The sequence below is a fragment of the Echeneis naucrates genome, chromosome 8, assembly GCF_900963305.1.
Source record: "Echeneis naucrates chromosome 8, fEcheNa1.1, whole genome shotgun sequence".
Lineage (NCBI taxonomy): Eukaryota > Metazoa > Chordata > Actinopteri > Carangiformes > Echeneidae > Echeneis > Echeneis naucrates.
This window is the reverse complement of record NC_042518.1, coordinates 902,814-926,671: the sequence shown is the minus strand read 5'-3', so window position 1 is coordinate 926,671 and position 23,858 is coordinate 902,814. Positions and strand designations below refer to the sequence as shown.

Sequence of the window (23,858 nt, the reverse complement as noted above, 5' to 3'; positions counted from 1 at the left end):
GCTTTTCCAAAGTGAACACACAAATAAACTTTTCCTGTTTGACAGATTGGTTGCTTTGAGTCTAATTTTGCATTTTATTTGTAATTTTGTTGTTTTGTGATTGATTGTTGTTATTTTGTGGATGTGTGTTCGTTGCGTTGCACTTCTGCTACAGTTTTGTAATTTGGGGCATGTGTTTTTAGCCTTTTTTGTGGAAACTGAGGCCTTTAATTTAAAACTTTTTGAGAGTTAATTTTTCTCACACTCTCTCCGTTTTCCACAGCACCTGAACGCAGCATCGCTTATTGTTAACCCAATCAAAAACGTCCAGACTGATATCGCTCCTCTGATTGGGCGGAATTAGAAGACCCGCCTCTAGTGTTTTGATTGATAGGTAGTCCGCCAATAGCAGCGGGGAACGCAGCTATCTGCTGGCTCCTGATTGGTTAATCGGGCCGGACAATGTGAATGGCTACATGTATTGTTCGTCGTCCTCCAGAAGAAGCAGAAACTTTCGTCCGTCCAACTCCGGTAAGTCCTCCAAACTCCGTTATTTCTCCGTTATTTCTCCGTTTCCAGGTTCGTTTTTGACATTAACGTTTGTCGGTGGTTGTGAGGAAGGTTCAGGCGAAAAACAGCCGCTAACATTTGATGAAAATATTAAGCTAACTGCTCCTGAATGTGTTTATCTGAGCTGGGATTTAAATGGTTAACGCTGAAGTCCGTTAGCTGAACTGGCTAACTTATCGGCTTCTATAAGATAAAGTTTTACTTCTAACTCTCTTATAGACTCAGTTTTTAATATTTAACAGCTGATAATTGACCAATCGTCTGCCACGTTTGTATAAAAGTTTCCCGTTAACTTCGCTTTAAGTTCCCGTTTTTAAGTACAGGTCGCTGTGACCAGACTCGATCTAAATATTAGCCAACATTACTTTAACAGTTCTCCACGTTAATGATTTAAATGACTTTAACTCGTTTTACATGCATTCTTTGAATGTTTGGACTTTTTTCTCCAGTTCGGCACAATTCCCGAATTCAAATTGAATCTCATTTATTGTCTGTTGATGCTTATTCTTCTGGTTGCCCCGTTGTTTTGTCTGTCAGCTGTTAGACTGAGCTGGCTGCTGCGATCAAACTCTAGAAAACTGAATTTTTATCTGAATCAGAGTTATTTCCAAGCTCACTATTTATCCGACTTAACCCTAAAATCCCAGTGTATGATCTGGAATAAAGTAATAGTAAATCATGAAGTTCTGTTCATTGGCGTGATGTTGACAAATAATGGCCCGATTTTTAAAGGGAATTTCTTCCCACCTCATTTGTCCAGATGCCCCCCTTTCTTTTGTGTGTGTGTGTGTGTATTAATATTTTCTCATGGCACAAACAGGTCAGCGTTGGTGTGTAACAGGAGAGTCAGCCCTCCACCTGTCCTGGAGATGGGGGACCCAGAGCCTCCAGAGTTCAGGTCCCTGGAGGACGAGCTGGGCTTCTGGAAGGAGCAGGCTGCCCGGCACCAGCAGAGGTTCATGTTGTTTTTCACTGACAGGAATCTGTTCTCACTTCATGTTAAAGGTGTATAAAAAGTGGTTAGATGGTTTAACTGTGCATACCTAATAAGGCTGGGATGTATATTCACCCTGTTTAATGGTATAAAAATACACTTTCAAGGTTGAATTGCCTGCAGAGTTGGCCTGTTGCTCCTATTTTTGTTTGTGTGTTCTTTATCCTCCAGGCACTCAGTCAAAAGCTGTTATAATACCCTCTATAAATAAAAATGGAAGCTCCTTAAGTCACGAACTATTGTATTTTTATCTTGTTATAAAAGTGACATCTTCAGCCAGCAGTAACAAACGTGTGCACAATGTTTTAATGTCATAGATACATTTTCAAAAATAATCAATAACTTTGCTGCTCCCCGGTTCAGTTTGTAGAAATATGAGTTAGTGGATCCTCATACAAGACAAACTATCATGAACCTGTGCTGTTTTCCATCTAAACACATTTGTGGGATGTGTAGACTTGTTGTTTAATGGGAAAACGGTCAGGTTTATTTCTCCTAACCTTCTCCACAGACGCTGTCTTCGGAAAAACACAATCCGAGTAATAATTAATCATAATGTGACCTCAGACATTAATTCTGTGTGTTCAGTGCTGAAGAGGCTCAGGAGGAGCTGCAGGAGTTTCAGCAGATGAGTCGGGACTATGAGGGGGAGCTCGAGACGGAGCTGAAACAATGTGAGGCGCGAAACCGTGAGCTGCTCGCCACCAACAACCGCCTCCGTATGGAGCTGGAAAACTACAAGGTAAAAGGGCTTTATGAGTGCTCACACTACCTGAGTCTCCGGTTGTTTAGACTCTGGCAGAGACACTTGAACTGTAGATGGTGGGAGAGTTAGTAAATAAAGCAGGTCTGCACCAACCACTGATCTAACAAGTTATTGTTTCACCATGCTGCTGTGACCCCCACTGAAACTTAAAGCTGCTGCATCACAGCTGTCCAGGCTGACAAAGTTATTTTGAATAACACTGAATCAACTGAACACCCGTTCAAGTGGATTTGACTGGAGATTTCCATATCTATCAGCTGAAAGGAGTTGGCTTTATGGCTCTGGTTTGCCTGTGGTGAACAGACTTCATTGGTGCTGTTGTCTGAGAGAACACACAGGGACTGTTACAGAGGGGGAGGGGCGGCAGGCAGCTGATGTCTCCTGCCTGGGCCGTGTCTGGAGGGGACGGCAGTGCTTTCCATAAGAACCATGAAGCAATGACACAGTCCACTTGTGCCATTTTCTCTAAGAAGAAAACATCTATCCTTCATACAAGAACTGATACCTGGTGGTTTGAGGGGAGGTTTAAAAAGGAAAAAAATCTGGTTTAATTCAAATAAAAATCTCAAGTGGAGATAAAAGAACTGGACACAACATGTTCTGGTGCTTAACTCTTGTTTCAGCTCGCGGCAGACTTACTGCTGAGTCACTTTCAGCAGAATTAGTCAAACTGTGACAGTTAAAGGTCCATATTTTTTTTAAAGCTCCAGTGTAGTTTTTTTTAAGGAAAGACTCACAGTTTACCTTAATAGCCTGTAGTCAGTGTACAATAACAGTTATCACTATTTTGTTGTTGTCCAGGGGCAAACGCTGCCACACAACTGATCAAACAAGTCCTCAACTATTCCACAAAAGCAAAATCGCAGTTGGATGAGTTGGCACAACCTGAACTCCTTCTTAGCCCCTGTGATAAGGGAAAAGAACAAACATGAAAGCATTATCTCAGATAGAATGTACGTCCAGTATGCAGAGACTTCATGGTATTTAGTTAAACATGCCGAAGCTTGAAGTGGCGTCATGCTCCGTGCATAAATTTTACCACCGCCAGGGAAACCAGGACCAGTGTGCTCAACGCAGGCTCTTCTATGGTTAAAGAAGTGTTGTAGTCATTGTTTCTAATCCACATACACGCAGAGCTGCTTGTTTGTGTGAAGGAGCTTCCAGATATTAAGTCTGCAGAGAAGCGAATAAACGGCTTGAATCAAATCACAAAGCTCATGTTTGGTTTAACTTTGTTTGGGACATTCAGGCTGTTAAATAAGCAAACAGAGTTGGTTTATACAGCAATTATCTGAGTATGTGTCCAATCAAATGAAAGATAATAAAATAAAACTGCAGAATAAAATGAAATCACCAGATGAACTATATAAGGCAAAAGAACAACAAAAGGAAATGATGTGCTTGTGGAGGTAAAATGTGTATAGAAAATAAAATGGGTGTGTTTTTAAGCCTGATGCTTGGATTTCTTATTCTGTAGGTAACTTTCTCCTGCTGTCATCCAGACTTCATCTTTTGTCTCTCTTTATTCACCCCCCCCAGGAGAAGTATGAGAACCAGCACTCTGAAGCCTGCCGGCAGATCTCCAGCCTGGAGGGGGACCTGGCTGAGACCACGGCCGTCAGAGACCATCTACACAAATACATCCGAGAGCTGGAGCAAGCCAACGACGACCTGGAGAGAGCCAAGAGGTCAGCGCACACACACACACATTAAAGGACAAATGAGTGATTGTGCAGCTGCTGAAAAAATGTGTTATGTTCTGAAACAAAAAAAGCATGTGGTTTTCACAAGGTTAACCAACAAACTAAGAAATGAGCTGTAACGTTTAACGAATCTGACTGTAGCATTTAACTATTTGCTTTATCAACATCACCATCATCCGCCTGTTCTGCACCACAACACTGCAGACTGCTCAGATAATAAACACAATGAGGTGTTTATGAACAAGAGGTCAACAAAGGTTAATGTCTAAAGCATAAAAAGTGTGCTCAGTGTAGAATCTATAGAAATAAAGACAAGGAACAGAAACTGGTTGAAATGTACTGTAATTTATATTTGCAGCTCATTTGTCTTTTTTCCTGTTATTTTCCTCTTTTACATTTATTTTTGTTACCTTTGCAGCCTCATTGTATTGTATATAAATGTATTTATTTCTAAATAAATTATATATGTGATATATATTTATAAAATGTTTACTACCATTTTTTACAAGATTTTAATTATTTCCTTCAATTTTGTATTTTTCATAAAAACATATTTAGATGTGTCTATTTTTCCCCTTTCCATAAAATTTGTTTGTACCTAACTGCCGCAATAGTGAGCTGCTCCTAAAGGTAGTAATGTAAATGTGATGTTAAGATCACAGAGTATCATTTTATCCATTTATTTTTATTATATGTTTTACATCCAAGGTTGTTGTTGTTTGTTTTTAACCCTCCAGCTGTGACCTCTCATATGTCTGAACATCTGTTAATGTACTGAATTTGTTCAGCTGGTCCTCTGAATTTCTTTTTGGTTTTTTTTCCTTCCTCACATGTTTCAGGGCGACCATCATGTCACTGGAGGACTTTGAGCAGAGGATGAACCAGGTCATTGAGAGGAACGCCTTTCTGGAGAGCGAGCTGGATGAGAAGGAGAATCTGTTGGAGTCCGTCCAGAGACTGAAGGACGAAGCCAGAGGTAGAGCTCCGATGAAGAAACACCTCCAGCAGGTTTCATACTGACGTAGAAGAACTTGTAAGGTTGACTTGAGCTTATAGATGGTGAATGTCTGTGTGTCAGACCTGAGACAGGAGCTGGCTGTGCAGCAGAAGCAGCAGGTTCAGGACAGGAAGCCGTCCCTCAGCAGTGTGGTCAAAGAGCCTTCGTCCTCCTCCTCCTCAGCCGGGCTGCCCACCCCTCCTCTTACTCCCTCAGACAAACGCACTGAGGACAAAACCACGTCTTCAGCCTCCAACCTGCCTGTCCCCTCTACCGCTGCCACAACGTCCAGACCTCTGGCCCCCGCTGAGTCCTTCGCCACGCCGCCACCCACCGTCAGCAGAGGTCAGTTAATCAGCTGATCATGATCTGATCTTAATGGAAGAAACTTAGTGTTGTGTGTTTGTTTCTGCAGCTGAAAGTCTGTCAGCAACTCCTCTGACCACCTCGGCCAGAATCTCAGCGCTGAACATCGTTGGAGAGCTGCTGAGGAAAGTTGGGGTGAGCTCTCTCTCTTTCTTTTTTTTTTTTTTTTTTTTAAATGCATTTGAAATAACGTGGATGTTTTGTGTTGTTGCTGTTGTTATGTGATGCTGCAGGATGCTTCAGCAGCTTCCACGACAATGAAAACAACGCAGACAGTCAGAAGTTGAGTCTCTGTGAGAACTCACGTTCACTGAGGATGATGAATTATCTGCTGCTCTTCATCTTTTATTTACATTTTCAAACGAAATGCACATAAAACAATCCAAAGCACTCCAATAAATCCGTATTCATCGTCTGTCTGAGCCCGTTTGCAGATCGATCACTTTAATCCAGACTCTCTCAGATCTTCGTGACTGAATCTGACTGAGCTGAACAGCATCCAGAACATTCCTGTTGTGACTCAGTTTAAAGACATTTCTTTCCCCTGCAGTCTGGATTGTTACGATTGTTGGACCACATTTGGAGTTTGAACATTTCTGTCTCTGCTCGTAGAACCTCGAGTCCAAGCTGGCGTCGTGTCGGGACTACGTCAACGAGCAGGCAGCTCATCGCAGAGGTCACGCTGGTGGACAGGCGGTGCCAGCGGGCCAGAACAGCTCCTCAGAAACCCCTCCCACCAACGGCCTCTACAACAAGGGGTGAGGGGGTCAGTGCTTCGTGCAGAAGGTCTTCAGGTCCAGATCTCTGTGATCAGCCCAGTAAAGGAACAACACTTGTGGTGTGTGTTGTGTGTTCACAGGCTGGTGAAGAGGTTGGACTTCGGAGCTGGACCCAAACTGCTGCTGTGAAGGTGAAACCACCTTCGTCCTCCATCTTCTCCATCCGTCCAGCCTGGACCTCTCAAACTTTTAACGGTACCATGTGAACCACACGCCGGGCTCTTCAGGACACGGACCGCAGTGACAGTGTGGACGGATGTTAATGTGGAAACTCAGATCTCTTCAGCACTCGCACTTAGCTTAAACTACCTGACTGAACACCCCCCTTTGGATTCTGCCAAGTATGTCGCTCTTTTTTGTGATCCTCTGAAGGTGTGTTCATACGTACAGCCAACAAAAGCACTCACATAGTTGAAGCATAGCAGGAAAACGATGACCTTGTTTATGCTGCTCAATTAAAACGTTTCGCTGACAGATTAAAGGTCAGAACCGCCAAAGCCTTCTCCTCTTTATTTATAGAATTTATATGAGGCGTTCACTGCACAGTGTGGCCCACAGTAAAAATCTAACTCTAACAAAGTGTTGTCTGTGAACGGGGTCTGTTCGTGTTGAGGAGAACCAACCTGCTGTTCTGACATAAGCCTCTCTGTCTACACAGCTAAATCTGTGTGACAAAGAGATTTTCATTGATCTGAACACACCTTGAGGGCGTCTAAGTGCTGAATACTGGAGGAGCACTTTAACCTTGGAGTACTTTAAAACCTTTGGGCCGTCATTTGTCCTCATGATCCTTCACCCCCGGCTGATGACCGCTGACAGGTCTTCACGCCGCCAACAGGAGAAAAGAGAAAAAAACAACTTTAGATCAGTTTTTGTTTTTCCTACGGGGGACCAGACCCTGAATCTGTCATCATGTTTGGTTCAGGGGACACGACGGCGGAGGACATGCTGCCTGAACGTTTTAATGAAACACTGTTTTATTCTCTCTGCCAGGCGTTCACTTGGTTATTTATGGGAAAATGTTTACTTTGCCTTTGAAAACAGAAACCGTCGAGCATCTTCAGCCTCATTCATCTTCTAGTTCTGGTTCTGGAGCGGCTCTTTCTGTTTTCGGTGTTTGTCTTTTAATCTTGATTCCTTTTTGATCTCAGTGTCCGTCTGTTCACGTTCCTAAAGGAACTGATTTAGAGTTTTCCCTTTTTGCAGTGAAGCTTTTTATTATTTCAGTCCAACCCTGAATCAAGCTTGTCAGTGATTTTGGGAAATGAGACAAAACAAACCAGACAGTTTGATTTTCAGCTTCAATGTGAAGATGACAAAAAAAACTGAAAAACATTAAACAGCTTCCTCCCAAAGTCCAGACGTTCAGGTTCTTTGGTGATGCAAACCTGCCTGAAGACTTCAGTGTGTCTTTGTGATGGTGGACTCTGAGGGGCTGACCTGTTGGGGGTCCAGGTGACGGATGGAAGGAAACTGTCACAGAGACAGGAGGAGGAGGAACCTTCAGAGTTGTGATTCAGCTCTGCAGAGCTGGACCTCTGTCCTTCCAGGACTGAAGCTGAACTGCTGTTGATGTCACTGAAGTTTCTGTAGGGACAGATTGGGCCTTCACAGTAAAGGTCAGTGTGAACACAGAAGGAAAATAATATTTGTTGTTTGTTTGTTTTTTTTTGCCTTATGTGACTCACAGGACTCTTATATGAAGTGCTCAGACCTGTGTGTTGTTTTTACCTTCAGTGCTGCTTATGATGCAATAAAACTTGAAACAGAAAATATAAAAATGAGATTTTTTTATTTATTTGATTGAAATTGGAAAAACAGATTTAATATCACAGACCATCATAAGTATACACTTTAAACCTGTTAGATTTAAGTCACCTTTATAGTCAGAATAACTTCAGCCACTTAATATATTAATTAATATCAGAAATTCAGATTTGATTTCTGTCCACAAAATCTGACAACTTATTTTTAGAAACTCGTTTATTTTCAAGTGAAGGACTCTCTTATTTATTTATTTTTTTTCATCTTCTGCCACTGGGAACAAAACTGACCAAAGAATGAGTGAAGCTTTTTAAATATGTATTTATTCATTCAGAGCAGAAAGATCAGAAAATCATCAATCAGTGACTTTATTTCAGGAAAGCTACAAACAGAGCAGGAAAACAATTTGAACTCCAAATCACCGGGCTCCGTAGGGAGTTAAAGGAGAATCGTTTCACTGTGGAATTCTGGGTAAAGTCAGTTTTATTTCTGATCGTGTTAGTCCTCAATGAGCGGACACTGCAGGAAACAGCCACTGAGGCTCGTGGCTAATAGACTGAATGAATTTATCAGTGATTCTCAAAGATTTTTTTTTTTTACATCGATAGTTGTGTTATTTAGGAGTTTGAATTAGATCAGAATAAATTACTCTCCACTGAGAATGTCATCCAGGATCTCTGGGTCCCTGGACCTGGACCTGGACCTGGACCTGGACCTGGACCTCACTTTGAGAACCACTGATTTAGAATAAAGTGCATAAAATGTTTAAAAAGGGATCAGAGACCAGAACTTCAAATATTTTACTTTTCTGATTATTTTTTTAGGATTAACATTTATTTCATATTTGTTTCTGGTTTTATTCTGATTTATTCTAATCCATATTTTGTTTTCTTCATCAGAAAAGTTGGATTTAAAAAGAAAAATTTATCTCAAATGAGTGAAACAATAAAATCAGTTATCTAACTACTTGCTAATAGATTTTGAAGATCTCTCTAAAAACTATTTAATGGTAAATACGATGATCAGACAGGTCCGCCTCAGGTGTTTTATGTTTTTGCTGTTGTTGCATTTTCAGGAACATTGAAGCTTTTATTCTGAAAGGGTGCTTTGTTTTTGGTTTTTTTTTGCCTGAACTCTGATCATGGTGTGAAGGGGACATCACTCGTCGATGTAGACGTCGCCGTTGTCCCCCGGTGGGGGTGTGGAGCAGGGGGGAGGAGTTGGAGACTGTGGCTCCTCCTCCTGCAGCTCCACAGAGTTCTCCTTGGTGCTCCTCCGGACGGAGCCCCCCCCCATCCCGAAGTTCCTGCTGCTCCGGGGACTGGGGCTGCCAAACGCCACCTCCCCGCTGCCGCCGCCGCTGCGCCTGAGACACACCAGGAGGAGGAGGAGAGAGGAGGAAGAGGAGGGTCAGAGGGAGGTGAAGGATAGAAGAAGATGAAGAAGAAGCGAGATCTTGGCTGAAATGAAATGTTTAAACTGCAGGAATCAGGACAGCGATGAGGAAGATGATGGAGCCTACTGAGGAGGAAGGAAAGGACACAGCTCAGTGTCTGAAGGAGAGACAGGAACAGGAAGGAGGAAGAGGAGACGTCAAACCATCATCATCATCATCATCAGGGAAATCAGACAGCTGATGGAAGCTGTCAGCTATCATCACCTTTCTGAATATCATTTTTCATTTGAAGGCATTTCTTTAATTATATTCTGTGACTGTATTCGTTTTTATTTCAGCTTTATATCAAATTGAACTCTTTAAGCCTTTCATGCTTTATTTTTACGTCTTAGTCTTCATTTTATTTATTACTCTTTCAGCTTTCAGTGTTTCCTCAGTTCAAATTCAGATTCAAACTCATGAAGGTTTTTTTCTCGTTTGTTGTGAAGAGAAATGTTCACAGCCTTCACTTCCAATAATCATTGAAACCGTTCTTATTGATAATGTTGTACAGTTTTGTAACCCCACACACACACACACACACACACACACACACACGCTCTGTCACCTCAGTTTGCTCCTGAGAGACGACACCTCCCTGTTCAGGGTGTCGTTGGCCTCGCTCGCCTCATCCAGCTCACGCTGCAGCTTCCTGCGAGCCGCCGCCATGCGCTGCGCCTCCTCCTCCGCCTCCTCCAGCTGATGCTTCAGCTGCTTCACCCTCAGGTTGCCCTTCTCCGCCTGCGCAGACGAAGCAGACGAGCCGCTGTGTTTGTACGGGCACGTGACCGAGCGGCAGGTGAACTGCGTTTCATCGGGCACCTGAACGCAGCACTGTTACCTGGTCTTTGTACTGCTGCGCCTGTTTCCTCTCGTCCTCCATCTGAATCGTCAGGTCCTTCAGCTTCTTCTCTCTCTGACGCAGGTTCTTGGCGTTGGCCTGGCGCTCTCTGGATCGTCACACAGAGAAAAACAGTCTGAGTGAATGCAGTCAGCAGACTTTTCCCGTCGTCATGCCTCAGTACCTGCTCTCCATCTCCAGCTGCTCCTCGGCCTCTCTCAGCTTGGCCTCCAGGGCGCTGATGGAGGATTTGATCTTGGAGCGTGCCTGGCTCTCCATCTCCAGCACTTTGGCCTTCAGCTCCCGGTTCTGCCTCTCCAGCTGTTGCCTGGATCCCTCCCTGATCTGGGAGGATGACCTCTCTGCTGCCAGCTCCGCCCCCAGCTGCTCTGCCTGACCGTGGAGAGAGAGAGAGAGGGTTTAGAGTCTACGGAGTCTACAGGACCCGGACTGTTCTGGTCCAGCTCCTCGGTGAACCCACCAGCTGCTGGCTCTTCCTCAGCCGCTCGGTGAGACTCTCCACGTTGGCCTGCTCCTCCTCCAGTTCCTCCTCCAGCTGACTGGACTTCGTCTCCAGACGGCGCTTCTCATCAGACAGCAGCGACCTGAGGAAGACGAGGGAATCAGATGATGAAGAGCTGCTGCTGGGATGTAAGTCTGAACATCTACCCTCAGCCGGATTTTCCTTCCAGACCTTCCAGATGAGGTACTGGCCAGTTCTTCATGCAGCTCGTCTCTCTCTGTCTCCGCCTGCTTCCGAGCTCTCTCAGCAGCTGCCAACATCTGGAGGAGGAGGAGGAGGAGAAGTGAGAAGTAAAAGACGTCCTCAGCACCGATCTGATGCTCCACCTGGCCTCACCTCGTGCAGCTGGACCACATCGGCCTCCAGGATCTTGGCTCGGCGCTCAGACTCCCTGGCTGAAGAGAGAATTTCCTTCTGCCCTGCACGAGAATCCTCCAGCTCCCTGCTGACGTCCTTCAGCTGGCCCTGAAGATCCGAAGGGGGGCAGTGAACACATCCGTCTCCACAAGAGATGAAAAGATACTGAGTAAAGAAAACCAAACACAGAGACCCAGACCTGGATCTTGCGGAGCTGCTTCACGGCCTCGTCACGCGCCCGGCTCGTGGCCTCCAGCTGGTCGTCCATGTCCTTCAGCTCCCCCTCCATCTTCTTCTTCCCAGCTGACGCCTGACCTCGCTGCTTCCTCTCCTCCTCCAGCTCAGCCTCCAGCTCGCGCACCTGACAAAGTGAGATAGTGTCAGTTATTCTGAGTGGTGGAGGGACCAGGACCAGGACCGGGACCGGGACCGGCTCACCTGTTTGAGGAGCTGCTTCCTCTTCTCCTCGCCCATCTCGTCGCGGGCCTGCAGCTCCCTCTCATGCTGAGCTTTGAGGGCCTGACTGTTGACCTCCAGGCGCAGCTTGGCGTCTTCAGCGACCTGCAGCTCGTCCTCCAGCTCCTCCATCTGCGTCCTCATCTCCTCCATGATGGCCTCCAGGCCTCGCTTGGCCTTCTCCAGGTCGTGGACCTGATGGAAGAGGAAGACGAGCTCAGATCAGATCATCTGTTCATCTTTCTGTCGTGTTCAGACGTAATCTCTTACATTCTTTCCCACGTCGTCCTTGGAGCTGATCAGGTCTTCCATCTCGGCTCGGAGGCTCTTCATGGTCTTCTCCGCATCCTCCAGAGCATCCTGGCTTTCCTCCAGAGCTCTGGACAGAGCTAAGACCCGAGTCTCCTTCTCCCTCGCCTCCGCCTCCGCCCGATCACGCTCCTCCGCAAACTTAGAGGACACGCCCCGTTCCTCCGCCAGCATCTGGCCAACAGGAAGACAGCGAAGGTTAGCGTGACATCACTGACTCCTCCCCCTGACTTCCTGTATGATGTGAACCGTCTTTGGTCCATCAGAGCTGCTGTAGATCTTTTTCTATACTGGTTTAGTGAAATTACAGTCAGACAGACACTGGGAGACCTGATCAAACTTCTTCTGCTTCTTCTCCAGGTTGGAGACGAGCTGCCTCTGGCTGTCCAGGTCCATGAGGACGTCCTCCAGCTCCTGCTGCAGCCGGCTCCGGCTCTTGTCCAGCTTGTCGTAGGCCGAGGCCTTTTCTTCGTAGTCGCTGTTGACGGCCTCCAGCTCGCGCTGCAGACGCTTCTTCCCCTCCTCAAGCAGCTCCATCGCCCCCGACATCTCATCCAGCTTCTTCTTGTGGTCGGACAGCTGGCGGAGGACGAGACAGTTTTTGTTCCTATGGTCCGTTTCAACATGGGCTCAGTGTCTGCTCGTGAGAAGTTACCAACCTGCGTGTTGAGGCTGGAGACCTGCCTCTCCACCCCCCGCTTAGCCTCCGTCTCCTCCTCCAGCTGCTCCATCAGGCTGTTCCTGTCCTCCTCCATCTGACGGAGACGTCCGGACACGTTCAGCTTCTGACGGGTTTCCTCGGACAGCAGCTCCTGAAGGAAAAGAAGTTGACCCAGAATGAAACGTCTCAAACACTCAACAAGGACAGATCTGGATTGTGGACACATCATCACCTGGACGTCCTGGAGCTGAGAGGACAGACTGGAGACGTCTTTACTCAGCTTGATGTTCTTCCCCTCGGACTCGTTCAGCAGAACCGTCATGCTGTCCAGTTCCATCTGGGACAGAGGAAGAGTGAGCACAGCAGGAGGTTTTCAGAATAAAGGACAGCCGGGGGGTGATTGTCAGACTCACAGTCATCTTTGAGACTTTCTCTCCGAGCTCTGTCTTCTGCCGCTCGCTCTCATTGAAGCGAGCGTGCATGTCGCTCAGCTGACCCTCCAACTTCTTCTTCTTGTGCTCCACGTCCTGTTTGGCGCTGGAGAGGGACCGAAGGTCGGCGCTCAGATCAGCCGACTCCTTCTCCAGAGCCTGCTTGGCTTTTTCCAGGCCGGCCCTCACCTGGAGGGACAGGTGAGAGACAGGAGGCCTGTTTACCTCACTGTGTGTGTCTGTGTGTGTCTGTGTGTGTCTGTCTGTGTGTTCTGTACTCTCTTGGCCTGCTCCAGCTGCTCATTCAGCTCCTCCACAGCCTGACTGTGTTTCTGTCTCAGGTCTTGGATTTTCGCCTCGTTGCTCCGCCCCTCCTCCTCCATGGCTTTCTTCAACATGGCCACCTCCTGCTCCCGCTTCGCCCTGATGACCACACACACAACAACAACAAAACAACAACACACAGAGAAGGTCAGGCCGCCACAACACATCCAACAGAATCATGACCGATTTTGGTGACATTTTAATCATTTTTCTACAGTTTGTCTTTTTGTGTGTGTGTTGGATTTCTCCTTTTTGTGCGATCTAAGTGTGACACTTTAAGTCAAACAGACCGAAGCTCCTGCTGGGCGGCGGTGGTGTCCAGACTGTCTTCTAGCTCAGTGCGAAGAGCGTTCAGCTCCTCCCCGAGGTCCCGGCGCGCTGCCTCGGCCTTCGCCCTGGCTGTCCTCTCTGCCTCCAGGTCCTCCTGCAGCTCAGAGATCAGAGAGTCCAGTTCCCGGATCCGCTTCGCCGCCGCCCCGTGTTGGCTGATCTCCTCCTCCAACCTGAGCACACAGACACAGTAGCAGTGTTGCTGTCTTGTTTGTGGAAACGACACCTGTAACGGCGGTTGTGTTGTGTTGTGTGCTCCTTACCGGGCCTGTGTGGCCTGCAGCTCCTCCTCCTTGGCGGCCAGCTGGGCTCGCAGCTCAGCGAGCTGGGCCTGTAGGTCGGCGTGCTGCTCCTGGAGGTCGGCGAGCTCCGCCTCCACCTTCCTCTTGGCCTTCTCCAAGTCCTGACGACCTTTTTCCTCCTTCTTCAGACGCACTGCGACAAGAAAAGAACATTTATGATCAATATTCACTTTTACATCTCAGCAAAGTTAAAGTGGACGAAAAACTTCACTGCCGTTTGTTATTAATCTTAAAACTTTAAAATAATGAAGACTTTTGTTTTGAATGTAGCTCCGCCCCCTGAGCTACAGGTTAGATGTTTCTGCTGAAGACCTCCTGATGTTTGTGGATAAAGACTGACCCTCCAGTTCGGAGATCATGGACTCGTGTTTGGCCTTCAGTTTGCTCAGGTTCTTGGACTTCTCCTCCTCCTCAGCCAGGTTGGAGCTCATGTCGGCCATCCTTTCCTCCAGAAGCTTCCGCTCCTACAAACACCAGAGTCACGCTGTGAGTCAAACACATCGGCCACAGCGGCGCTCAAACCCGCCGCTCGCCCTGTCAGACCTTCTGCAGTTTGTTGTTCTGGTCTTCCATCATCAGCACGTCCTCCTCCAGCTTCTTCACTTTTCCCTCCACAGCAGTTTTCTCCAGCTGCAGCTTCTGCCGGGCGTCCTCCTCCTCGGCGATGTGCGCCTCCATCAGCTGCAAGAAAAACCCCAACAACATCCTATTTATCACATAAAACGTCAGGAGGCGGGAGAGAAGCAGGTGAGGGTGGAGGCTCCACCTGTAGCTGCTGCTCCATGTCCTTTCTTTCTTGGAGGAGGGCGTTGCTGTGCTCCTCCTCCTCCTCCAGCCGTGCCTCCATCTCATGCAGCACCTCCTCCAGCTCCTGCTTCTTGGCCTCCAGCCTCACCCTCATCTCCTCGGCCTCGGCGTACAGCTCCGTCTCCGCCTGCAGCTTCGACTCCAGCTGGGCTCGCTCCTCCATCAGCTGCGGAAACATCAGCTGTCTCTCAGAACGTGTTTTTATTTTGACCTGAAAATGAAGAACGTTCGTCTCACCTGAGTGTGTTTCTGGCTGATGTCCTTCAGCTCGGCTTCGGTCTTTGCAGCCACTTCTTTCGCCGCCTTTAGCTCCTCCTCCTTCTGGCCCATTTCCTCCTCCTGTCGGGTCACCTGCAGCAGCGGCTTCACCTGATCCAGGCAGATGTTTGGACTTTAAGAGTAAAATAAACTTTTCGGTGTGTGTGTGTGTGTGTGTGTGCGTGTGTGTGTGTAACCTTAGTAAAAAGCCTCCACCACTGCCAGTTCCTGAGTTTCAGGTAACAGGCGCAGTTTCTCTGGATGACCTTCATGGCGCTCAGCTGTTGCTGACGTTTACTAAAAGCCCTGAAGGTGTACAAGAAGATTCAGTTGTGCATGTTGTGTGTGTGTTTTAGTGTAAGTTGTGCATCTAATTTCTCGCCCCTCTTACTTGCGGGCCAGGAAGCCTCGAGCTTGTGCCTGGAAGGCGATGATGACGACGGTGAGTTTGAGGTCTCGCTCTTCCTCCAGCTGGGCCAACACCCCCGTCCTGAAGAACATCTTGCTCTGACCGATCCGGTACAGGTTGGGGTCCAGATCCAGGTGCTTCACCTGGAAGAGGCGGGACACAGGAAGTTAAAACTCAGCGTCCTCTGGTCCCTCGATCGCAGGACGTCTTTTCCGTCCATCTCACCATCAGACAGCAGGCCTGCTTCCCGTCCATGAAGCCCTTCGGGATGGCGTTGGCGGCCAGAATCTCGTATCTGTACACAAGAGCAGCAGCACAGACTAACTCTTCCAGGTTCTTTATTCAAAGCTGTGCTTTAACTGCTCTCTTTTCTGAAACATCTGACCCTCACCTCTGTCTGAACTCCTGGAACACGATCCGGTTCGGGAATCCCTGTCTGCAGATCCGAATGCCCTCCAGCACGCCGTTACACCTCAGCTGCTCCAGGACCAGGTGGGAGTCCATCTTCCCCGACTGCAGCCGACAAACAGGAAGTGAGTCAACGTGAGGACCGTCTGAAGGAACCCCTTCCTCCAGACGCTCTCCGTCCACAGAGAATCAGCCCACAGGGACCTACCCTCTTCTCGTGGTTGGGGATGATGCAGCGGACGAAGTTTGGCTGCGTGTTGTGCAGCGTTGTCATCAGTTTTCCCAGAGACTCCTTGTACAGCTGTCCGACGGTGCGGAACATGCCCTTCTTGGATTTGGTGGAGCTGGGAACCGAACTCTCCGACATCTTGGTCATGGTGTCCAGACCCACCACCCGATCCACTGAAGACCACAAACACATTTTAGACCTTGTTTCATCATCTGAGGTGAAAGTCATCAGTCATCTTGATGTTAACATCAGTTCAACAAGTTTGAACTAAATGGTTTTAAGTCATTAGTTACTTCATGTGTTGTAAATATTTATTTATTGAATATATTTGAATCAAGTGCTACACAAATACTCATTTTCCGACTGACCGTCCTTCCACAGGTCCTGGATGAAGTTGCTGGAGGAGTTGTTGAGCAGAGCCGTCACGTTGTCGTTCAGAGGATCCATGTTCTTCGTCAGCCAGTTGGCTGCGTTATAGTCCACCTGGAGACGTGAGTGAAGAAACGGTCCTGTTGATGTCAACATCAAAAGAAGACCCAAACTGAAGACGTGTCAGGAGACGGAACTCACCTTTCCGGCGTAGTGCAGCACCGTGAACATCAGTTTGTCTTTGTGCTGCTTTGGCTTGGAGAACTTCACGTGGCCGGTGTGGGTGTTCAGCAGCTTGTCCACGAAGGAGATGTCGGTGGCTTTGGGGAACCAGCACTCCTCGTCCAGCAGGGCCAGGATACCTGGAGGGTTGTTCTGCAGGACACATCCAGGATCGGGAAAACTTCAGGTTTCTTTCTAACAGCTGCGCTTTGGACACATTTTTTGATAATATGATTCAACGTTTGTATGTTTGATCACTAAATCTCTAGACTGATGGAACTCCCAGCTACAGTGTGACATGTTTAACGGGCAGCCCGTCCCCACCGGCCTCTCGATGAGCTCGATGCACGGCTGCAGGTCCAGGCCGAAGTCGATGAAGTTCCACTCGATGCCCTCCCTCTTGTACTCCTCCTGCTCCAGGATGAACATGGTGTGGTTGAAGAGCTGCTGCAGACGCTCGTTGGTGTAGTTGATGCAGAGCTGCTCGAAGGAGTTGTCCTGACCGAGGAAAGAGAAGAATCGGTGAGCAGAACGCCACGAAGACGGCATTTTGTCTTCAGTCAGCGCTCACCTCAAAAATCTCAAAGCCGGCGATGTCCAGGATGCCCAGGAAGGACGACGACTGCCTCTTACTCTTGTTCAGGGTTTTGTTAACTCTCGCCAGGATCCAGCGAAACAGTCGCTCGTACATGGCTTTGGCCAGAGCTTCCACGGCAAAGTCAGCCTGGGGGGTGGGGGGGGGTGAGGGTGAGGAGCAGGACGGATAAATGCTTCATGTCGTGGTGAGGTGAGGTGGACTCTACCTGCTGCTTCGTCTGCGCCTTCTGAACGACCTCGCGGCCCACTTTGATTCGGGGGGTCAGGATGGCGCGGGTGAAGTCGGTCACATTGATGCCCTGCAGGTGACAAACCTTCTGGGCCGCTGGGGTTGATGGGATGTGATGATGACAGACGTCAGGTGAGGTCACAGGTGAGGTCACAGGTGCATGTACAGGTGTGTGTGTGCTTTTTGTTACCAGTGTTGTCGGGCATGGTGGCCTGCTCGCTGTTCCTCTCCTTCTCAAACATGATGTTTCCCAGCTGGAGCACAGTGGACACCACCTTCAGCATGCCTGCAGAGGAAGAGGAGGAGGAGGATCAGGCCCAGCAGGGGACGCCCTGGCTATTAAATGTTCTGAGAATTAAAAACTATAAAACCTGAGACAGATTTGTTGTTGTTGTGTGTGTGTGTACCTATTCTCTCCTCCTCGGTGAAGCCCATGATCTCCATGGCCTCCAGGGTCTCGTCAAACATCTCGTCATCTTCCTGACCGGGTATCTCCACATGACCCGCCCTCAGGAAACGATAGCTGCTGAAGTCCTCCAGCAGCAGGTCCTCTACACGCACAAAAAAACCAAAACACAAATATAAATAAAACATCACCTCTACGTGTCGACCGCAGGAGGAGCTGCTCACCCTTCATCTTGTCTTTGGCGCCGGCCACCATGTAGTAGAAGATGTGGAAGGCTCGCTCCGTGTTGGCCTGCCGGATACAGCGAGACTTCTCCAGGAGGTCTGAGCAGGTCAGGAGGGACAACTAGATCTGTGCTCACCGTTCGCAAACTAAATTCAGTTGGTGTTATTTTCAGAACACGGTGAAGTCAGAAGGATACAGGTGTCGATGTTTGCTCCGACGAGGAAGCCGGTCACATCGAAGTTGAGTTTGATGAACTTTCCCTGCAGACAGAAATGAAGACAGCAGCCTCATGAGCTAAAAGTCTAAAGGGTTGTTTGTTTGCTTGTTCGTTCTTTTGTGTTGGCTTACGAATCGGGAGGAGTTGTCGTTCTTGATGGTTTTGGCGTTTCCAAAAGCCTCCAGAATCGGATTGGCCTGTAACAGCTGCTTCTCCAGCTCCCCCTGCAGCAAAGTTATACAGCTGTTCATCCTTCTGCCCGTCAGCCCATCAATTAACTAATCAGCCCATCAGTTAACCAATCAGTCAGCCCATCAGTTAACCAATCAATCATCACATCAGTCAACCAATCAGTCAGCCCATCAATTAACTAATCAGCCCATCAGTTAACCAATCAATCATCACATCAGTCAACCAATCAGCCCATCAGTTAACTAATCAGTCATCACATCAGTTAACCAATCAGTCAGCCCATCAGTTAACCAATCAATCAGCCCATCAGTTAACCAATCAGTCATCACATCAGTTAACCAATCAGTCATCACATCAGTCAACCAATCAGCCCATCACTTAACCAATCAGTCAGCCCATCAGTTAACCAATCAGTCATCACATCAGTCAACCAATCAGCCCATCAGTTAACTAATCAGTCATCACATCAGTTAACCAATCAGTCATCACATCAGTTAACCAATCAGCCCATCAGTTAACCAATCAATCAGCCCATCAGTTAACCAATCAGTCATCACATCAGTCATCACATCAGTTAACCAATCAGTCATCACATCAGTTAACCAATCAGTCAGCCCATCAGTTAACCAATCAGTCATCACATCAGTCATCACATCAGTTAACCAATCAGTCAGCCCATCAGTCAGTGTGTTAACATGTCATACTCACGTAGGCCAGAGATCCCTGCTGCTGCTGCTGCTGCTGCAGAACAGAAACAGGACAAACTTTACAACCATCAAACTTCTTCTGCTGCATTTTGTAGCAAAGTGCTGCATTTAGCATTTTCCCCAAACCACCAGAGGAGCAGCAGGGTCAAAGGTCAAACATCAACACACACTTAGGTCCCTTCACATTAATCAGTTTAAGGAGATTTGAGAGACAGAAATGAAGAAAGTTCATCTTCAGGAGCCGAAACAGCAGAAACAGACAACAAGGTTCGTCCTCACCTTCGCCACCGCCGCCGAAACTGAATCCTGTTACAGCAGAACAGGTACGAACATCAAACAACTAAACCTGAAGTGTCTACAGGTGGACCTCCATCAGGTCTGAAGATGTTTCCACTCACCGGGTTCGCCGGGTTCTTTCCTTTGTGTGACGAGGCGACGACAGCCAGATACTGAATCACCTTCTTGGTGTTTTCCGTCTTTCCTGCTCCGGACTCACCTCTGAAGGGGGTTGGACACGGAGACAGGACGGGAAAAATAATGAGCTAGTTATCTCTTTTTATTTCTGTCCTCTTATTTACCTCTTCACTTTCAATTAATGAAAAACAAAAAGAAGAAACTATAAATAAAGAGAACAATGAATCTTCTTCATCAGATTATTAAACTGAGTTTGATATTCTGCAGCTCATGGACAGTACATCAAATATCTAATTTACTTAATTAAAAAATTAAAACTGAAAAAACAAAACAGTGAAGTGAAAGTTTTTCATGAAACTTTAAAGATGAGATGAAAAACAGTATTAATCAGTTCATGTCGGGACGTCATGCAGACTTCAGGTTATTATTGTCAGCTCTGTTCTCACGCTGCGATGGAAAAATGTGATAGTAGGTTTTGACTCACGTGCAGAGAATGGACTGATCCTCCCGATCTGTGGGGGGGAGAGATGAACTTGTTAGTTGAAGCTGAACGGACCAAACATGAACTCTGAGGCGGCGGCTGAGATCGTTCAGAGGGAGATTAGCCTCCATCGCTAACATCCTCTAAAAATAGCAGGTGGATGCTGAGGCTCCGTCCTGCTGCTCCTTGTATGGCCATCAGCAGCTCGGTGGAAAGTGTGGAGGTGCTCTGAGGTCAGACTGCAGCTGCAACACAACCTGAAAACAGCTTCTATTAAAGCAGCTCAGTGTGACTTTGTTGTTGCCGGTTTTCTGGACAATTTGTATAAATTAATAGTTTGTTTAGTGGAGAAATCTGTTGAACGAAAAAGAAACCAACAGTTGGAATGAAAAGCAGCAGTGAAGGTTGAAGTGGAGGAGAGAGGAAGCAGGTTCGTGTCCTCAGTCAGGATGTGTCACATTTTAAACACCATCATCTGATGATTAATTAGATCATTTTTATTTTACCATTTTAATCTTGATTTATTTCATTCAGATTTTTGGGTTCATATTTTATTGTATAGCTGCTCTGAATACATGAGGGTTGAATGAATGAAGAAAAGAAGAAAGTACAAAACTTTTAAATGTAAATCTAAAATTCTGCATTTAACACACACACACACTGATGGCGTCACCTTGCAGCATGTTCCTGTAGGCGTTGTCTGTGATGGAGTAGATGTGCGGCGGCACCTCGTGGCGTTTCTTGCCCTTGTACATCTCGATGATCTTCTCCGAGTAGATCGGCAGCATCTTGTACGGATTCACGACGACACAGAAGAGACCGGAGTACGTCTGGGGGGTCAGACCAAACATCGAAACAGGCTCACGCTTCTCTTCTTGCTTTGCACATTTACTCCTGATTGAGTCTCAGATTTGTGAACCATCATTTTTCATGTGCATGTTATGAAAATGTCCGAGTGCAGATCATTTTCTATTAAAAGCAGATCTAATTAATTTTAAATTGAGTCCTCAGAGCGGCAGCTCATGTCCAGAGTTCAGGGAATGAGTCTTTTTGTCTGCTAATGTGAGGACTGGAGGGACGGGACTTCTTCGTGGGCCTGCAGGTCCTGGATCAAGTGGCTCCTCTCTGCTTGTTTTTATATAAATCAGAACATTTCTATTTTGGACCATCGAGCTCATCACAGCCACTTTGACTTACCGTTCATTATTTTTACATGATTTAGAAAATGAGATTTCAGCCCCAGCTCTGATTTGAAGCCAGTCCGCAGCAGTCGGACATCACGAGTGAGGTAGAAGCTGTGAGGATGTTTGGGAGTTTTATTTTAGCAGCTCGTTGATTTCTGGTCTGAGCTGTTTGGGAAACTCTTAGTTTAGTCTGGTCCCCCTCAGGATTTGTTCTCAGTGTGTGTGTGTGTGTGTGTCTCACATAGATCAGGCTGGAGAAGTATCTCTCTCGCAGGTTGTGGAGGACGGACGCCTCGTTCAGGAAGGTGAGGGCGGCCATGTCCTCCACCTTGCTGAACTTGGGTGGGTTCATCTTCTGGATGTCGTCTTTGTTCACCGTCACTTTCTGACCGTTGGAAAGCTCCACCAGCACCTGCAGCGCAGCGACGGGAGGACGTTAAAGGGTCAGCACCTGTCTCAGGAAGCACCTATGACATCATCAGACGTTACCTCATCGCCCTTCTCCTCCTTGATGCTGGCCTGCTCGAAGCCCTCCCTCTCTGACGGCACCCACACCATCTTCTTGGCCGCCCAGTCGGCCTGCGCCACGCCACTGCTGTGGAAGTCATTTTCCAGGAACAGGAACTTGCTGTCGTCTCCGGCCGGGTCAGCCATGTTGGATGTGTCACCGTCAAGAGCTGAGTGGAGCTGCGGTTTGGCGGTGGAGTCGATCTCTGGTGGTTCAGAGCGGAAGTCTGTATCGACGGGTTCGGCTGCTGGTGAAGTGATGGGAGCCGAGTTGACCTTTGACCTCGGTTTGAGTTCCGGCCTGCCGACACAACACAACATAACAGTGAGGCGACCATCAGTGACACAAATGTTTTGTAGTGCTGTGTTGCATCAATTCAGGTAAATGTTGAGTCAAAATAATTAAATATTTTAAAGCTTCGTCATCGTTCAGCTTCAACATTATTTAAATATCACACTCATTTTTTTCCAGTATTTCAGATATTATGACTTCTGATTTGGTTTTTGCTCTTTTTTTCCTTTTTTTCCTTCACAGTTTTCACATCATGAAACGACAAGAAGGGGGCCAACTTTCTGAAAAGGTCTAAAAGCACCAACAACGCATCTTTGTTTAAAAACTCCATGTTGTCATCTGTCGCTGTCTGTTCAGAGTTTGTGAAAAAGGAAGAAAAGGAAGAAATGATAAAAACTTTAATTTCCTTTAGATCACATCTTTGTCTTTAAATATAAAAAATAAACTCAACACAGCAACATCTTGGACAGACATCACTCTGGGACGCTGTGACATCACAGCTGGGCGTGGCCACAGCCATCAGTGACAGCAGGCTGTTATATTCTCCGATATTAACACACTCAGTGATACAAAACAAACCTATTATTATAACAACTCTCAGAAACTGTCACATCTGTAACACCTGTAACATCTAACAGCCTCTAACATCTGTAACACCTGGAACACCTATAACATATATAACATCTGTAACATATATAACATCTGTAACATATATAACATCTGTAACATATATAACATCTGTAACATATATAACATCTGTAACATATATAACACCTAACAGCCTCTAACACCTGTAACACCTGTAACATCTGTAACATCTAACAGCCTCTAACATCTGTAACATCTGGAACACCTATAACATCTGTAACATCTGTAACACCTAACAGCCTCTAACATCTGTAACATATATAACATCTGGAACATCTGTAACACCTAACAGCCTCTAACATCTGGAACACCTGGAACCTCGACCCGCCTCTTCCTCCACAGAGGTGTCGAGGACGAACCAGCATCAGCTCAGACTTCCTCCACCTGCCACTCAAACTTCATTTGTTTGTCCAGTGAGCTGCCTGACGGACCGGCCTGCTGATAACCGGAACATTTCCCTGCTTTTGCATGGAGCTACTTACTCGCTGGTCCCGGTCTGTTGTGGCTGCAGGTCACAGGGCTGCTTTGACCTCCCGCTGAGCTGCAGGTAATAAAACATGAAAAGCAGCACACAGATAACTCCTGCAATCAAACCGAGGAGCTGCCACGCTGGGATGCCCATGTTTGGCCAACCTTTTGCTCCTTTTGGGAGCCCAACGAGAGATGCTCAGGTCTCAGCTGCCTTATAAGGTGCAGCTCAACGTGTGCAGCCAAGCTCGCCGTTCACCCCAAAAAGGTGACAGGTCACAGGGAGCGTCCATGTGTGGCCGCCGGCACCCAAAACACAGCCACAGTCCACCATGTTTTTCAATTTAAATGACCCAACAGAATAAAAGCAAAACAGTTCAAATGTCACAGTTCTCACAGTTCAAATCAACATTTTCTCTGCCAACTGTTTCATTTACACATTTACACAATCTGTGTTTTTGGTTTAAAGTGAACTTAAAGTGAAGCTTTTAACGTGCAGCTCGTTGTTATTCTGCAGGACTCAACAGACTGAATAACCAACATCAGAGATGAGATGTTGCTCCGACTCACCGAGCAGATCTGCAGTCTTCAGGCTGGCGGACTCAGAGGATGATGATGATGATGATGATGAGGAAGACTTCCTCCTCCTCAGTCATTTAAAGGGCTCACCTGGAGGCGGAGCAGCGCGCGACCCGCCTCTTT

General features: G+C 47.1%; 2 protein-coding genes across 3 annotated transcripts; one reads left to right on the top strand and one right to left on the bottom strand.

Annotated features, from left to right (window-relative positions):
• The first annotated feature begins 480 nt into the window (after positions 1–480).
• On the top strand, positions 481–7,918 carry LOC115047578 (nuclear distribution protein nudE homolog 1-like). 2 transcript variants are annotated; one of them, XM_029508604.1, is made up of 9 exons: positions 481–510; positions 1,370–1,504; positions 2,132–2,285; positions 3,849–3,997; positions 4,852–4,988; positions 5,091–5,354; positions 5,425–5,510; positions 5,988–6,133; positions 6,235–7,918. In XM_029508604.1, exons 2-9 carry the CDS (start codon positions 1,419–1,421, stop codon positions 6,281–6,283), a joined length of 1,071 nt encoding a protein of 356 aa, XP_029364464.1. In that variant the 5' UTR covers positions 481–510; positions 1,370–1,418; the 3' UTR covers positions 6,284–7,918. The 2 variants fall into 2 exon arrangements, with proteins under 2 accessions (XP_029364464.1, XP_029364465.1); XM_029508605.1 differs by having other exon boundaries at positions 5,988–6,141.
• Positions 7,919–8,443: 525 nt separating this feature from the next.
• LOC115047576 (myosin-11-like) lies at positions 8,444–23,538 on the bottom strand. Its single transcript, XM_029508603.1, has 44 exons — positions 23,171–23,538; positions 21,731–22,049; positions 21,483–21,653; positions 20,731–20,887; positions 20,061–20,088; positions 19,561–19,660; positions 19,442–19,468; positions 19,164–19,196; positions 18,395–18,487; positions 18,243–18,306; positions 18,046–18,144; positions 17,823–17,966; positions 17,606–17,701; positions 17,393–17,511; positions 17,161–17,313; positions 16,914–17,087; positions 16,569–16,742; positions 16,367–16,481; positions 15,978–16,171; positions 15,753–15,874; positions 15,587–15,656; positions 15,344–15,504; positions 15,150–15,258; positions 14,932–15,063; positions 14,654–14,860; positions 14,431–14,568; positions 14,228–14,351; positions 13,849–14,020; positions 13,546–13,758; positions 13,210–13,354; positions 12,914–13,120; positions 12,733–12,837; positions 12,499–12,651; positions 12,170–12,418; positions 11,801–12,013; positions 11,513–11,725; positions 11,274–11,435; positions 11,054–11,182; positions 10,889–10,977; positions 10,676–10,799; positions 10,379–10,587; positions 10,195–10,303; positions 9,922–10,094; positions 8,444–9,284 (listed from the first exon to the last, which is right to left on the bottom strand). Exons 1-44 carry the CDS (start codon positions 23,308–23,310, stop codon positions 9,077–9,079), a joined length of 6,336 nt encoding a protein of 2,111 aa, XP_029364463.1. The 5' UTR covers positions 23,311–23,538; the 3' UTR covers positions 8,444–9,076.
• Between the last annotated feature and the right edge of the window lie 320 nt (positions 23,539–23,858).

What these genes read in the sequence shown, in the direction of transcription:
- LOC115047576 (XM_029508603.1), bottom strand. Translation starts at nt 23,310, where the DNA reads ATGGGCATCCCAGCGTGGCAGCTCCTCGGTTTGATTGCAGGAGTTATC. An exon ending in TGCTGCACTACGCCGGAAAG is followed by an intron (nt 16,482 to 16,568) that starts GTGAGTTCCGTC and finishes TCACGTCTCCAG; the next exon opens with GTGGACTATAACGCAGCCAA. An exon ending in AGAAAGTCTCAAAGATGACT is followed by an intron (nt 12,838 to 12,913) that starts GTGAGTCTGACA and finishes CCTCTGTCCCAG; the next exon opens with ATGGAACTGGACAGCATGAC.
- LOC115047578 (XM_029508604.1), top strand. Translation starts at nt 1,419, where the DNA reads ATGGGGGACCCAGAGCCTCCAGAGTTCAGGTCCCTGGAGGACGAGCTG. An exon ending in GCTGCCCGGCACCAGCAGAG is followed by an intron (nt 1,505 to 2,131) that starts GTTCATGTTGTT and finishes CTGTGTGTTCAG; the next exon opens with TGCTGAAGAGGCTCAGGAGG. An exon ending in GCCACCCACCGTCAGCAGAG is followed by an intron (nt 5,355 to 5,424) that starts GTCAGTTAATCA and finishes TTGTTTCTGCAG; the next exon opens with CTGAAAGTCTGTCAGCAACT.